The 16915-nt window shown below is 45.4% G+C and overlaps 1 protein-coding gene across 1 annotated transcript in view; it reads right to left on the reverse strand.

The window, feature by feature from the left end:
• Positions 1 to 6419: 6419 nt before the first annotated feature.
• Positions 6420 to 16915, reverse strand: part of PHF24 (PHD finger protein 24) — a 129968-nt gene continuing 119472 nt past the window's right edge. Inside the window, exons 6-7 of the mRNA XM_089654328.1 lie at positions 14480 to 14581; positions 6420 to 7917 (exon numbers count right to left, since the gene is read on the reverse strand). Coding sequence (XP_089510454.1) covers positions 7821 to 7917; positions 14480 to 14581 — 199 coding nt within the window. The 3' untranslated portion in view covers positions 6420 to 7820. The remainder of the gene's footprint in view (positions 7918 to 14479; positions 14582 to 16915) is intronic.

A 16915-nucleotide genomic window follows, 5' to 3' on the forward strand; every position in this document is an offset into this window, starting at 1 on the left:
TTGTGGCCCCCAGTCATCATAATGAATGCCTTACTGCACTTACCTACAGTAACTAAAATAATGTTGATGTTGTGGTCCCGGGACATCTCCCAGAGCACAGCATCCTTGAGACTGAGATATAAGGTGCCAAACTGTCCTGGCAAATCTGGGACAAGCGGACATCTATGCATTGGTCACATGCTGCTGTTGGCAAACTTCTGGTCGCCAAAACCTTGATGTTACCATAATCAAGAAACCAAAATGCCCAGTGAGGTGCTAATTAATGCTTACTAGATAGCAATAATTAGCACCTTATTGGGCATTTTGGCTTCTTGATAGCTTCTTCAGAAGCTTTACTAAAGTGAAAAATTGCCCCCCCCCCCCTCCGACCATGTATCCTACAATGGAATTCTAGCCAAAGCTTTTTTGAGTGGCGAAGGGTTATACCTTCTGTCAAGGTTACGTTGCCATCCATGGTCCTACTGAAGTGACATCTCCTCAATTCCCGTCTCTGTGTTTTGTAACCAGCACAGAAAGTCAGATTAAATTTCACCAGTGGAGGCACGCCCTTTTGATAGCATGGGGAAGGTTAGAACCTCCATCAGCCTGGTATTGCTATCTGCATCCCCATAGAAGAGTCCTTCAAACTGCCTGTCCTAGTGACAGAACTTCTAACTCTTTTCTACTGTATCCAAAATTAAAAGAAAAAGTTGACAGTTACACTGTAATTTGAGTTCTGTCTGTACCCCCCCACATAATAGACCAACAGTTCCAGAGTAGGTGAGGAATCTATAGCTCTGAAAAGCTTCCAAGGACTGGTGTGTGAGAGGCAGCATGGAAGCTGTTCCAACTTCCCCAGCAGGTGTGTTCCAGGATCATCAGTTTACAGGAAGTGGGGTAGATCGGTGCACTACAGCAAAGTCTGCTGGCTGTATGCATCTCAATTTTAAGTTTTACATTTTAACTGTAGCATACCTTTAAGGTCCCATGCACACTGGGCATTGAGCCCCAGTGGTGCATGGGGCTCCAGCATTTAGCCACGGAAGGTGTCTTGTCCAGCTCTGCTGCTGAAAGGTTGTCAAACTCTATTAGAGTTTGACAGCTGCGGCTGCATAATGGGGTTTGACCAGGAGCGGACTGACCATTTGGAAACTCGGGCACTGCCCGAGGGCCCGGGGTCAGTAGGGGGCCCCATGAGATGCCCCTGGTACCATTTTCATAGGCTTTTTTGAGTTTGGGCAAGGACACAGGGGCCCTATGATCCCCTATTGCCCGGGGGCCCCATGAGTTGTCAATCTGCCCCTGGGTTTGACAGTGCACCTAGCTGTATAAACATTAAGGTAAGCATGCGCCCAGGGACAAATGCCCAGAACCCAGTCTTCTTGTGTTCCAGGCATTCGTCCATGGCCATAAGGACATAAGGAAGGTGTTCCAACTTTTTCAGCAGGCGAGTTCCAGGATCATCAGTTCACAGGGAGTGGGGTGGATGGTTGCACTAAAAAGTCAGCTCGCTGTGTGCATCTCAAGTTTAAATTTTAAATTTTGACTGTAGTGTACCTTTAAGGTCCCTTGCACACTGGGCATTGAGCCCCAGTGGTGCATGGGGCTCCGGCGTTTAGCCACGGAAGGATTGCACAGGTGTCTTTTCCAGCTCTGCTGCTGAAAGGCTGTCAAATTCTATTAGCAATTGACAGCTGCTGCTGCATGATGGGGTTTTGACAGTGCACCTAGCTGTATAAACATTAAGGTAAGCATGCGCCCAGGGACAAATGGCCAGAACCCAGACTTCTTGTGTTCCAGGCATTCATCCATGGCCATAAGGAAGGTGTTCCAACTTTTTCAGCAGGCGAGTTCCAGGATCATCAGTTTACAGGGAGTGGGGTGGATGGTTGCACTACAAAGCCAACTTGCTGTGTGCATCTCAAGTTTAAATTTTAAATTTTGACTGTAGTGTACCTTTAAGGTCCCTTGCACACTGGACATTGAGCCCCAGTGGTGCATGGGGCTCCAGCATTCAGCCACGGAAGGATTGTACAGATGTCTTGTCCAGCTCTGCTGCTGAAAGGCTGTCAAATTCTATTAGAGTTTGACAGCTGCTGTTACTGCATGATGGGGTTTGGCAGTGCACCTAGCTGTATAAACATTAAGGTAAGCATGCGCCCAGGGGCAAATGGCCAGAACCCAGACTTCTTGTGTTCCAAGCATTCGTCCATGGCCATAAGGAAGGTGTTCCAACTTTTTCAGCAGACGAGTTCCAGGATCATCAGTTTACAGGGAGTGGGGCGGATGGTTGCACTACATCAAAGTCAGCTTGTTGTGTGCATCTCAAGTTTACATTTTCAATTTTGACTGTAGCATACTTTTAAGGCTCCATGCACACTGGACATTGCTCCCTGGTACATGGGCCTCTGGCATTTAGCAGCTGTAGGAGGGCACAGGTGTACTGTCCAGCCCCCCTGCTGGCAACCTGTCAAAACTCTATGAGAGTCTGCTGTGGCTAGATGGGGCTGGACAGCGCAGCTAGTTGTAGGGAGTTTCTGCATCTACTCTCTGAGAAAAAAGCCCTGGCAGATTATGTCCAAGGATGAATTTCCGGAACTTAGACTTCTTGCATTCCAGGCATTACACCTTTTGCCCTCTGCCAACAGCTAAACATTGGACCCCCATGCACAAGGGCTAAACGTCCAGTGTAGTGGGAATAATAAGGAAACATTTCAATCCAGTTCTCTCACTTACTTAATTTGTGGGGGATATATTTGGTAAAAACATGAACTTATCACCACAGTTAGCCTCCGTCACTAGGGATGTGATTTCTGAGTAACTGACTTGGCAGCAAAATTGTTAATTTTGCCTTCAATGAGAACTCCAGTTGCTTAGGAAAAATTTGCAAAAACACCTAAAATACAGAGGCTAATACAGTGGCACAAGAACAAGTCTAGTATGGGTGACAGAAGCTTTACTACCCCTTAGGAGCCATTTAAAGTTAGACTCATCCACCTCACCACCCGCTCCACCTCTGCCACCCCCCTCTGCCTCTCCCTCCACTGGCTCCCGATTGCCCGACGCATCAAATTTAAACTCCTAACCCTGACCTACAAAGCCGTTCACAACACTGCCCCTGACTACCTCACCAACCTGATCCCCAAGTACCGCCCTACCCGTACCCTTTGCTCCTCACTGGACCTCCTTCTATCCTGCTCCCTGGTCTCCTCCTCCCATGCACGACTGCAGGACTTCTCCAGGTCCTCCCCCATCCTCTGGAACTCACTGCCCCAATCCATCAGACTGTCGCCTTCCCTCTTCACATTCAGGCGCTCCCTCAAAACCCATCTCTTCAGGGAAGCCTACCCCACCCTCACCTAACGGCCATTCTCCCTCTTTCCTCCCACCCCTCATTCCCCTCAGCCACTTCCTACTGTACCTTTACCCCCTCCCTCCTAGATTGTAAGCTCGAAAGAGTAGGGCCCTCTTACCCCTTGTACGTTGTTTGTTATTGTTGTACTGTGCCATGTATTGTCCCCCCCTATTGTACAGCGCTGAGCAAACCCTTTGGCGCTATATAAACTCGATGTAATAATAATAATAATAATAATAATAATAAAGTCCATTACACCCATGAAAATCTTCAAAACCTTCATGTTCCCATTGCATTCAGTGAGAAATCTTGCTGAAATCTTCTGATATTTACCCAAATTTTTAGATAATAAAATGTGCATTATTGTCTCCAAGAATAAAAGGTCCTGAAGAAGCATTACTGTATGTGAAACGCGTTGGCCTGTTAGATGGTTTCAGGCAAGGAGGTTATCTGAATTCCATATTCTGAATATGCTACTATTAGAGATGTAAGTACATGTCTGGGATTGATTTCCCATTTGATTTGAAATTCTGTTCATTTTTAATTATGTAATAAACTGAATTAAGTTTTTATGAGTGTGTCTTCCCTGGTACCACTAAAGTCCCTGTGTGCTTTTTTGGTTTTTAATGCAGAAAAGGAGTGTAAAGGGTATGATGGCGGGTATTATGTGGAGGAGAGGCGTGTAAAGGGTATGATGGTGGGCAGTATGGGGAGGAGAGGAGTGTAAAGGGTATGATGATGGGCAGTATGGGGAGGAGAGGGGTGTAAAGGGCATGATGGTGGGCAGTATGGGGAGGAGAGGAGTGTAAAGGGTATGATGGTGGGCAGTATGGGGAGGAAAGGAGTGTAAAGGGTATGATGATGGGCAGTATGGGGAGGAGAGGGGTGTAAAGGGCATGATGGTGGGCAGTATGGGGAGGAGAGGAGTGTAAAGGGTATGATGGTGGGCAGTATGGGGAGGAGAGGAGAGTAAAGGGTATGATGGTGGGCAGTATTTGCAGGAGAGGAACTTGGAGGGAATGATGATAGGTAGTATATGCAAGAGAGGAGTCCAAAGTTATGATATGGGGCATTATGTGTAAAGGAGGAGTGTAAAGGGTATGATGGCAGGTGGTACGTACAGGAGAGGATTGTAAAGGGTATGTGATGGCGGGTATTATGTGGAGGAGAGGATTGTAAAGGGTATGATGGCGGGTATTATTGTGGAGGAGAGGAGTGTAAAGGGTATGAGGATGGCTATTATTGTGGAGGAGAGGAGTGTAAAGGGTATGAGGATGGCTATTATTGTGGAGGAGAGGAGTGTAAAGGGAATGATGACGGCTATGATTGTGGAGGTGAGGAGTGTAAAGGGTATGATGACGGCTATTATTGTGGAGGAGAAGAGAGTAAAGGGTATGATGATGGGCATTATTGTGGAGGAGAGGAGTGTAAAGGGTATGATGATGGCTATTATTGTGGAGGAGAGGAGTGTAAAGGGTATGATGACGGGCATTATTGTGGAGGAGAGGAGTGTAAAGGGTATGATGATGGGCATTATTGTGGAGGAGAGGAGTGTAAAGGGTATGATGATGGCTATTATTGTGGAGGAGAAGAGAGTAAAGGGTATGATGACGAGTATTATTGTGGAGTAGAGGAGTGTAAAGGGTATGATGATGGGCATTATTGTGGAGGAGAGGCGTGTAAAGGGTATGATGATGGGCATTATTGTGGAGGAGAGGAGTGTAAAGGGTATGATGATGGGCATTATTGTGGAGGAGAGGCATGTAAAGGGTATGATGATGGGCATTATTGTGGAGGAGATGAGTGTAAAGGGTATGATGATGGGCATTATTGTGGAGGAGATGAGTGTAAAGGGTATGATGATGGCTATTATTGTGGAGGAGAAGAGAGTAAAGGGTATGATGACGAGTATTATTGTGGAGGAGAGGAGTGTAAAGGGTATGATGACGGGCATTATTGTGGAGGAGAGGAGTGTAAAGGGTATGATGACGGGCATTATTGTGGAGGAGAGGAGTGTAAAGGGTATGATGACGGGCATTATTGTGGAGGAGAGGAGTGTAAAGGGTATGATGACGGGCATTATTGTGGAGGAGAGGAGTGTAAAGGGTATGATGACGGGCATTATTGTGGAGGAGAGGAGTGTAAAGGGTAGGGATGCACCAATACTGATACTGGTATCGATATTGGTGCTGATATAGAGTATTTTCACGAGGACTCGTACCCATGAAAATGTTCCCGATACCTGAAACCGATACTTTGCGGTGTGATTTGCATCAATGCAAAATGTATTTCAAAAATTGTCAGAGATGTAGCGAGAAAATCAATAAATAATGATAAAAATTGTTAATTATAACCAGCTGCGAATGCACCAACTTATGAACCCTAAACCTTTGGGTACCCGCTCCCACTTCCGCTGCGGTCACCTAGGAGATTGGAATACCCCCCCCCATAGACTTCTGGGACATGTGACAGATCCCAGAAGACTACGGGGCCATTCACAAAGCACTGCGCTTCTAGTGCCTGCCCAGTGGTCACCTGGCTATGAAGCCGCAAGCTGTCACAGCCAGGTGCCCACACTGAAGATGCGGGCACCGGGGAGAGAAGAAGGCTGGTGAAACCAGCAGTGGTGAGGACACCGCTGGACCAAGGGACAGGTAAGTGCCGGCATTTTAAAAGACAGCAGCTACAGTTTTTGTAGCTGCTGACTTTTATTTTTTTTTCAGGTGGAACTCTGATTTAGGTAAAAGTTAAATGTCTACTTTTGGGAGGTCCTCCATGGCAACTGTCCAGGACTGGAGAGTAAAAGCCTTACACTCACTTTGGTCAAGAGATCAGGTTCTTAGCTTTACACTTGCCTTGTCTGCGAGGAACATTTTTTATCGATCTCTCTACTTTCTAATCTTTACTTTTACTCTATAACTTTTCTAAAAAAATCTTTCAAAACCTTTCACCGTGAGTAGAGATTGTCGATTAGCTTATGGGCTAACTTGGTACAACAATCCGATGCTTCAGATATAATCATATATTCAAAAAATCCCTGTGTATCTAAGACAATCCAAAATGCGAAAAGGAACAGTAGACAAAGTAGTTTTCTGGCTAGTGAACTCAAATCACAGCGCACCAGTTTTAACATGAATATTCACAGAAGTACAATCTGTTGTGTGTTTCTATGACATAAAAAGAATTACACCTCTTGTCCTCTTGGATCCACCTGACTGTAAACTTCAACTTAGAGAAGATGGTAGGTGAGCATTCTAAATCTGAAACCACGGAGTTCCATCACTGGCTTCTGTTGGAGAAGTCCTGAATCTCGGGATCAAGTTCATGCATGTTAGAAAGTGAGAATATAAGATTGACAAGTGGTTTAGTTCAAAGGCTATAGTTTGGTTGTGCTAGTCTTTGGCAGGGAAGCGAGATTTGCCTTTTAGGACAAGGCTTCCATTTTAATGGCCATACTACTTCCCTGTCTTCACCTATGATCAAGAGCAATGGGTAATGAATTAAAGAACAAGTACAAGCAGCAACGATGAAACCTTCTGCCCATCTAAGAGAAGGGAAAGAGTCTTTGTGGTCTAGATGCTTCTCAAGGTAGAACTTCTAAGATGACAGGTGACATGGCTTGGACATGCTATATTAATGTCTTCTGAAGGCTCCCAATAAAGTGGTTCCAAGTATGTCAACTTAATAAAAGGCCATAGGCTAATCCAAAATTTTGGGATTATACCTTCGCAGTATGCCAGGAAATACCTTGGAATACCTAAAGGAAGAGAAGTGGCAAAATCTCAACAAGTCTAGTTACCCTGCGAATGGTAATGATGATAACAGTCAATATAAGGTCTTTGTATATGTATGCACTTGGAAACTACTTATAAAATGCAGTCGTTTTTGCAGTAATGGAGGCCTGCCTATGATTTAAAAAATGTAAATCCCTTTTTGTTACATATATAAACATTTCATTAAACAGTTTTTACAGCTGAAAGCAAAAATTGCAAAACAAACTACTATACTCTAGGCATTAAATATATTTTGTATGATATAACCCAACCCCCCCCAAAATTAGCAATTCTATAACCAAGGACAAAATAGTTAGACCCAAAAGGAAAGGGAAAAGCCTGAATCATAAATTTCAGCACAAGTCAAGTCATCATTTCGAGCCCCCTATCCCTTTCACATCCTTGGGAAATAAATAATGAGTGACACGGTCCGTGAACTCTAAACCTTAACAGAGGGGATGTTGCTGGATGAGAGTCTTCAGAAGGTCAATCCAATGTCTAGATCTATCATTTGGATCTTGGTGATCATAAAAATACAGTTATAGGGTGAAGGGCTCATACGGGAAGACAATTTTGGGGCAAATCAATCTTCTGTAATCTTCAGGTCAGCCTGACAGTGTCTCATTCTGCTAAAACACACATTCCTTGCATTATGTCATTCAACTGACCATGTTCAGGGTCTTCTTGTTGGCCATGACTATGCCTCTTGTTATTTATATTGATGGCTTTAGATGGATGGCAGAACTGTTTGGCCGAGCAGCAAGAATGAAAATGACATTCTTCTTCAGGAAGGTGTCCCAGCTGACTTGTCTGTAAAGATAAAGATGTTGAAAGGCGTCAAAATCAAGTGTAATTACATTTGTAGCTAAAGTGGTTGAATCTATAGTATAATTTAGGGTTTTTACACAAGGATTCTTGCTGGCAAGTGTAGTCTCTTTTCTTCTCCACAGGTGGCATCCAAGCCACAGAAGCAGGGAGAGGAAGAATGTGTTCCTCTATGATTTTCTGGGTCACTGGGAAGCTATCTGGTTGGATATCGCTGTCCTGTGTGACTCTGGTGGCCATCTTGGGTCACATAGAGTCTGTTTAAGGCCTGGGCTCCCGGGCTTGGCATACATTTTGCGAGTGGACAGTGCAGGGACAGGTTACCTGTCTGGCAGGAAAAGTGAATACCGGTAGGAAAAGGTTCCAGATGAGTAGGGAAAAGGATAGGGACATGCTATCCTTCTTAGGAATCCTCCCCGTTGGGCTCAGACTGGCCAGGTTGAACTCCGCCCTTGGAGACAGATGCTGTCGGTGCATCAGAACCTGCTCCACTTTACATTATTGCACAGAAATGTGAGTGCTCTCAGCTAGGTGTTCCCCCACTGGGCTGTTTGTATCTTTAAACCATTTCTCCAATACAAGTTTTGTTAATTGCAATCAGACTTAGTGTGTCCACTGCCACCGCCCCACACTGCACCCACCCACATGCCCATCTGTCTACTGTAGTTTTGATCCTGCATACCTTCTGCAGTAAATACACAGAGTCCATTTGCAGGAAGCAGAACTTGTATTAAAGCCAAAGTTCAACTTTATAAACAGCCTGATGGGAAGGCACCCATCCTTGGACACTCACAGGTTGTAACAGCCATGTGGAATGGAGCAAGTCTCAGATGTGCCATCGGCATCTGTATTAGAGAGAGTAATGTGGCCTGGTCAGTCTGTACAAAAATGGGAGGCTTCCAGAACCTATCCCTTCTGCTATTCACGTTCCCTGACAGACAGGTGACCTGTCCTTAAACTACCCACTCACAAAATGTATGTCGAGCCTGGGAGCCAGGGTCTTAAATAGACCCTCAATGGCAGCCAGAGTCACATGGGGCAGCAGCATCCAACCAGATCGCTTTTCCAGTGACCCAGGAAACCATGGAAGATCATGTTCCCTTTGATTTTCTCTCATTCTGCAATGCCATTGTAGTTGTGCGCTACCTGCAGTGGAGAAAATAGATTGCACCTGCCTACAATCCAATTTAGATACACATACTGTCCATACAGTTACCAGATCTCTACTTGCAGCATGTAAGTTCAATGTACTGAGATGAGTATCAAGCACACCTCCCTCTGTTAGAGGCTGGATCTAAGAGCTGAATGAATTAATCTCCTAATCAAAAACATAAATATAAGAAATGAGGGGTGTCTAAGAACTTTGCTTTGACGTGGTCTAGGTGGCTAGATGCTTTGGTTGGAGGAGAAAAGGATAGCATTTCCCCTGATGCGAGTTTTTCTCTCTGCATGTTAGCAAGACCCAGGTCTTTGAACAATGGAAAGCTAAGTAGGGTGCATGTATTATGTATAACATTGGCCTTAATACTCCCGTTGACTTTAGCTGTATTGGGGACTTCTTTGCACTATTATGATCTAAGATGTTTGACCCTTTGATCATTTGATAAATACAAAAAAAATGTGCCCCAGTACATAAAGCCAGCTCTATAAAAAACGTTTGATGTGGAGCAACCTGAGAGGCCTGCACAGAGCCCTGACCTCAACCCTGCTGAACAATTGCGCCATCCATAAAAACATGGTTGGACTAATTTGGTGTAGAGAAACTCAGTTGGCCTACAAGTGGCACTAAAGTCAACCCTACAGAACACCTTTGCTCAATAAAGATACGGTTGGACCAGTTTGGTGTTTAGGAACCAGAGAAGTCTTCACAGAGCCCTGACCTCAACCCTACTGAGCACCTTTTGCTCAATACAGACATCTTTGTACCAGTTTGGTGTGGAGAAACCTGAATGGCCTTCACAGAGCCATAACCTCAACCCTACTGAACACCTTTGCTCTAAAAAGACATGGTTGGACCAGTTTGTTGTGGAGGAACTGGAGTAGTCTGTACAGAATCTTGACCTCAACCCTACTGAGCACTTTTTGGATGAACACTGCTTTTCCCAAGCAACATCAGTACCTGGCCCAATGCTTTAACAAAAAAATTGAGCATTTACTGGTAAAACTGAAGTATAATCTTGCCTTCCCTTGCTCTTCCCTCACCCCTCATCATCATGCTAATGACATTTTTATATAAAACCTGTTTTCATTATGAACCTTGCTTTAGACCTAAGCAGGCTGCATTTGCATGTTGTTGGCCCTAGGTAATGACAACACGTGATGCTGAGCCTTCATTATTGAAGAAATTAAAATCCAATTAATGAAAGGGGAAGGTAAGGTACGATGATGCTGGATGTCCTCCAGCCAGGAGCTGAAGCTTCAAATGCACATCTTGAGAAGCTCACAGTGTGCAGTGAAATCAGAGTAAGAAATTTCAATACAGGTACAACTGTACAAGACTGAAGGAAAGTTGTTAAGTCTTCCTTTGTCAGCAATTTTCAGGCTTTCAGTGTTGGATAAATCTCCAGTTATAAACCTCCATGCTCTAAGAGTAAGTTGAAACCAGGGGGCAAATTGATGCTTTGCATGGTGGGATTTCCAATGTCCTCTGCTAAATGGCACATATAATTGAAAGCCAAGTCACACACAGCCATGGCATGTAAAGATCCACATTAAGAAAGCCACCAGTTACCGAATGATGAAGTCACCAAGACCCCCAACTTGCACACCCGTCCTCCGGAACTCAGGACACAAACATCTAAGCTCCTGGGGCACACTGCAATGTGCCAGCTGTCTTTCCTCCCTCGTATTGTCAGTTATCATCGCCTTGTTTTATAGTTTCTTCCCCGCTGTCACGTCTGGCACCGATCTCCGATTAAGTTCGCATTTCCAACAGTCACATTTTTACGAGCTGTATAATTTAGCTGTAGCGAGGTCTTTACAACATTTCAACGCGCAGTCATAAATTAAAGCTCAGTCATATGCAGCCGCTACATCTAGTAATTATAGTCACGATAAGTGTAACTGATGAAATAGAGGTGGAGGTAGTTCTCGCTATCAAAATGTAAAGGAGGCCGGGAAGGTTTACCCCTTTTATTTTTTGTTTTACTTTTTTATTACATAATATCTAGTTGAACTCATGTCATCTGATAAGGAGTACAGATGGGCCCGGGTCTGGCAAGGACTGCCTGTGGGTGGTCACACTGCAGCATCATTTCAGCAGAAGGCAGTGTAATCTCATCTCTGCTTACCCTCCCCTCCCCCTGAAATCAATTGGCAGTGGATGAGAGGGAGATATTTGCTATGAAGCACCCAACTGGAAGCTCCCACGGCTTCAACTACCATCTCTATGCTGATGACACTCAAATTTATCTCTCTACCCCTCACCTCACCCCTTCAGTCTCTGCCCGAATCACTAGCCTTCTGAACAGATTGGATGTCACTCCACTTCCTCAAATTAAACCTTGCCAAAACTGAGCTCCTAGTTTGCCCCCCCCCCCCGACCTCACCATCATGACCAACAACGCCACCATCAGCCCCACCCCGCAAGCCAGCGTACTAGGTGTCATTCTAGACTCCAATCTGTCTTTCCAGCCCCAGATCCAATCGCTGACAAATTCATGCAGACTCCACCCCTTTGCAACATCTCCAAAATACGCACGTTCCTAACTCCCGAAACTACAAAGCAACTCATTCACTCCCTTATCATCTCCCGACTTGACTGCTGTAACTCCCTCCTCGCCGGCCTACCCAACACAGGCTATCCCCGCTTCAGTCTATCCTGCATTCTGCGGCCAGACTCATCCACCTTACCAGCCGCTCCGTATCCGCCTCCCCCCTCTGCCAATCCCTCCACTGGCTTCCAATTGCCCAACGCATAAAATTCAAAATATTAACATTGACGTACAAAGCTGTTCATAACGCTGCCCCAAACTACATCACTGACCTGATACCCAAATACCACCCATAACGCACTCTCCACTCCTCACAAGACCTCCTTCTCTCTAGTTCCCTGGTGTCCTCCTCCCATGCCCATCTCCAGGACTTCTCCAGGGCTTCCCCTATCCTCTGGAACTCACTACCCCAATCCATCAGACTGTCACCTTCCCTCCTCACCTTTAGGCGCACCCTGAAAACCCACCTCTTCAGAGAAGCCTACCCCGCCCTCACCTAACTGCCGATCTCCTCCACTCTTCCAACCACTACATCCCCCACAGCTATTTCCTCCTGTACCACTCTCCCCTCCCTTCTAGATTGTAAGCTCCAAGGAGCAGGGCCCTCAAACCCCTCGTGTATTGTATTGTTACTGTGCTGTCTCGTGTACTGTCTCTCATTATAATGTACAGCGCTGAGCAAACCGTTGGCGCTATATGAATACTGTATAATAATAATAATAGAGCAATCACTGGTGCATTATGGGACATTTGTCTTGGAACAGCAGAAGGCAGCACATTCTTCAGTATTTGCAATGCACTGAAAAGGCAAATCAGCTTTTTTATGTCTCTTACCAGGAGTGGAGGAGGAAGGGTCAAGGTGCAGGCCCCAAACAAGGGCTCTGAACACCAAGGCAGCTGGGGTATCTCTCAACCATCTCAGTGTATGAGATGACACCACATCGGGAAAGGGGGGGGGGAATTGGCTGTCCAATGATTTTTAATGGTGGCCCTAGTTGAACAAAGAGGGGGTGTGTAAGACCTCTGTAGAGAGACCACTGCTTCCACATGGACAGCAAGGGCTCTGCTCTGCAGCAGGCTGGCAGAGAACAGACTTTTCTGCTTTCTAAAGAACATAAAAGTGGCTTGTATTCTCAAATCTAGCCAGCAGGTGGATCTTCTTTTTTATCAGTTTTTCGGGCTCTGTTCTCCTCTGAAGAGAAAAAACCTACTATTTTCAGAGCTCTGTAGCTCTAGCTTAAGCTATAACCAGGGGCGGACTGACCATTTTGAGCACTCGGGCACTGCCCGAGGGCCCAGGATCAGTAGGGGGCCCCATGAAATCCCCCTGGTACCTTTTATAGGCTTTTTTGGGTGTGCTTTGAGTGTGGGCAAGGAAACAGGGGCCCCATGATCCCCTATTCCCCAGGGGCCCCATGAGTTGTTAGTCCACCCCTGGCTATAACTAAAGCCATGTTTACGCTTGCGGTAGACCTTGCCACCTCCTCACCACCTGTTTTAATCCTATAAAGCCCACACCACCAAGCCAAAACTGTGTGCATTGCTCATGGCTGTAAGGCATTTGAAGTAAGGCCCCATGCACTCGACAAGGGGCATAATTTTTGCAATGGCATGTGTACAACCCTGCCTTTGCGACTCAAAGAGGGTGGTAAAAAATGCCTATTTTTACCTCTCCTTAAGTGTAAACAAGCCCTAACAAAGTCAAAGCAGTGATTCCTCTTCCGAATTCCCACTTTCTGACTGCCTATTGAAGCATATCTGAACCAAAAAGCTAAAAAAAAATATTAAGCAGTTTATCAATCCTTAGATGTGGCAGTTGCATTAGTATTCATTTTTCAGGGCTTTTTTTCACGCTTCCTGTTCAAGGGTGGCAAAGTTCACTTATTCCTTCATATCTTTGTAGGGAGACATGGTTGCCACCAAGGCTGAGCATGTCTTCCTCATTTTATCTCCATTACATGAAGGATAGGGAGGTTGGGTAATATTAGTTTACAGAAGGAAAATAACATTTTTGGTAGAGCTCCACTAAACAAATTTCTGCAGTCCATATAAGAGAGTGTAGAGTGATCTAATATAGATCCATTTTACTACTATATTATTTGAACCCATTCAACCCTACCCCTAAGGAACCTGAATGGCCTGCACAGAGCCCTGACCTCAACCCTACTGAACACCACATTGGTGTGGAGAAACTCAACTGGCGTACATGTGCCCTGATGCCAACCCTACAGAGCAATTTTGCTCTATAGGGTTGGACCAGTTTGGTTTGGAGGTACTCAACTGACCTACATCATTAGTTTACAGAAGGAAGATAACATTGTGGTTAGGGTTCCAACTGCCATTAACAACATTTCTGCAGTCCATATAGGAGAGTGTAAAGTGATCTAATAGATCCATTTGGCTGTGGTAACCTTTTAACCCATTCAAGTCCTAATTTCACTATCTAAGCCAGGGGTAGGCGATCTCAGCATTACAGCTGTGCTGAAACTACAAATTCCATTATGCCTCTGCCCCAGGAGTCATGTCTGTGACTTTCAGAATCTCACAATGCCTCGTGGAACTTGTAGTTCTACAGCTGCTGGAGTAACGAGGTTACCTACCCTTGATTTAAGCCCTAAAGAAGGAGGAGTCATGTAGCCCCTGAAACGTGTTGGTTGCATCTTGGATGCTTTGATCTTCTGGTCTGGCACCCTTTTATGTTTGCCTATAGTTTGAGGAATAAACTCACAAAGTTCTAACCCCTCCCTGCTCCATCCAAAATAAGATAAATAGAGTCCTAGCTGGCGCTCCTCTGAAATACCTCTGGCAATATATGATGTGACATGTTCTCTCACCTGCTGTCATCGGACTCTGTGGTAAGAGGGATCTTCTCTTGGCTTTTTCCGCTAGTGCTGCTGGCTGGACTGCTCTCTGACATCGGCCCAACATGGCTAATACTGATGGTAAACAAGAAAGACGGAAAGAGTTACAAAGTTTTCACAGCCAACTGAACACTTATACCTCCCTACTCCACTCAAAATGACTAAAATGCTTTTTAGCTACAGATACAAGGAGTCTGAAGGTACATTGAACCTAATTGCCTCAGAGGAAACCTGTTATGAGAAAACTATGGAGGCTGAAGTGGTTGGGCCTCTCCTTCCAAAAATTCCAGTTGCCTGGCTGCTAGCTTCCTCTGGACCATCGAGGGAGATGATCCTTCTGCAGACCTGATTCCACTGCCAGCTCCTCAGAAGTTCACTCCAGGCCCTCAGCCCTGACACCACTGAGGCCTCAAGAAAAGCTACCCAATCCACAGGGTGCTGCAGGACAGCAGCTCCTGAGGCTTTGGAACCATCCACAGAGCTTCAAACTATTTATTGCCTCCCCAGCCACCTTCTGGACACCCCCATCCAGGGTTTTGCCAGGCCATATTAAATGTTTAGGCTGGTCATTTGAATCTCCCTCTCTATGATCTGGAAGCTTCTTCCAGAGGCAGGGGGAAGCAATCAAACTCGCAGTCTGTGTAACCCTGAACAGACCAAAGCAAACAATCACAGCTCCCTTGACTACAGAAGGAGCCAAAAAACTAAATTTTCCTAGCATCCTACACTAGGAGGATGCTACAAGTGTAAACTAAAAAAATAACAATCTGTCAGTAGCATTAAAGCAGCAGTTTTTAGTAATCAGGAACCATCCTCTGTCCCAAAAACTGGGTGCCTGGCCAAAAAAGGGCAGTCCACGCTTCAAGCATACCATGAAAGAGACAAGCAGATGCACCTTAATGATGTCACCAATTACATTTACTGAACAAAGCATCTGGTCTGGAGACCACCCAATCTAAGGTGTTTCGTGCATTAGACCTTATTCTTAGCAGCAATGTTTGTTTTCTGAGCCCCTGTAACATTTAAGTTATATTAGCTGTTGATCCTGCCAGTATATGCGTTATTTTTCCACTTCCACTACTTTGTTGTGTGCCTAGTCTAAATATAATGTTTGCAGCTAAGCTGTAGCCAGCCTGAGCTATGCTTATGTTAAATGGGATCACTGGGTTTAACCCAAGCCCAAGGGCATTGATTGCTTCTGCCTGCCTCTGTTAAGTGTTCTCCAGTAGAGTGAAAAGATACAAGGTATTGAGTTAAGAAGATTTATTCTACGCTGGCCAATCACTGAGGGGTTTATGCCAGGCTAAAAATTTGGATAGACCTTCAAGAAGGGTCATTCCCTCTCAGGCTTTGACTAAAAAAGATGCCTGTGTGAAGGTTTCAGCCCTTACCTCCAAGTCTTTGTCTGGTGAGGATGTGAGTATTGTGGTCAAGTGCATGCCCCCCAGACTATTGTCTGAGAAGGACGTCTGAAAAGTCCACAGTCTTCCAGGTTTTTTTTCTTGGGGGAGGAAACCAGAAGACAATGTCTCTTAGATGCTCACTTGGATGGTACTATCACCCCCTGGCAGGTGACGCAAGCTCACCCAAGGCGTAGGGTTTAAACAACAGTTTGCCCACCAGAGCTCCTGAAGGTGGAAATGAGCTGGAGACTCTAGTGGTCCTGCTTCAAACTGTCACCAGGTCACAACCTTCAGGATCGCCCCTCCAAGGAGAGTGCAGGAACAGAACAGAAAGGCCGTAGAGGCTGTACACTAGGCAGCAGGCAGGAAAATAGTCAGGTCTAGTTGGGGGTCAAGGCAGGCAGCAAACAAGAGAGTAGTTAGTCCCAGGTAAGGGTCTTAGCAGGCATCCAACAGGTGAGTAGTCAGGTCCAGGCAGGGGTCCAAGGCAGGCAGTAATCAAGAGAGTAGTAGGATCAGTCTAGGTCAGCAACGGTCAGGCAGTCTCACAGATGAGTATGATAGCTGTTTGCACAAGGGTAGCTGGAGATAAAACACAGCACCAATCACTTCAAAGGCTGGGGCTTAAATACCCTTCCTGATTAGAGGAAAAGTCCAGCATTGCTACAAGGAACTCTGGATGTGCTGGTGGGAAGTGTGAGAGTACATACGCAAGGGTAGCCATCCATCTGGGCCTACAAAACTTGTATAGCTACGGCAGGAATCTGAAGAGTTCTAATGGTGACCTGCGGCAGAGGTCAAATATATGGCATACCTCCCAACTTGCTATAAGAACGAGGGTCACCTATTAGCAAAAGTATGTAGGCATAGAACATACCCCTGCCATGCCCCCTTAAAGGAGAATTATTTAAAAAAAAAAGGATTAGTTAACCGGTTCCCAACTGTACTATAGCCTATACCGTGGTTGTGTAATCCTGGGATGACGTCCATGGACGTCATTCCAGGA

Source organism: Staurois parvus, unplaced genomic scaffold (genome assembly GCF_062004578.1).
Source record: "Staurois parvus isolate SC_StPar_1 unplaced genomic scaffold, SC_StPar_1.0 ptg000756l, whole genome shotgun sequence".
NCBI classification, from domain to species: Eukaryota; Metazoa; Chordata; class Amphibia; order Anura; family Ranidae; genus Staurois; species Staurois parvus.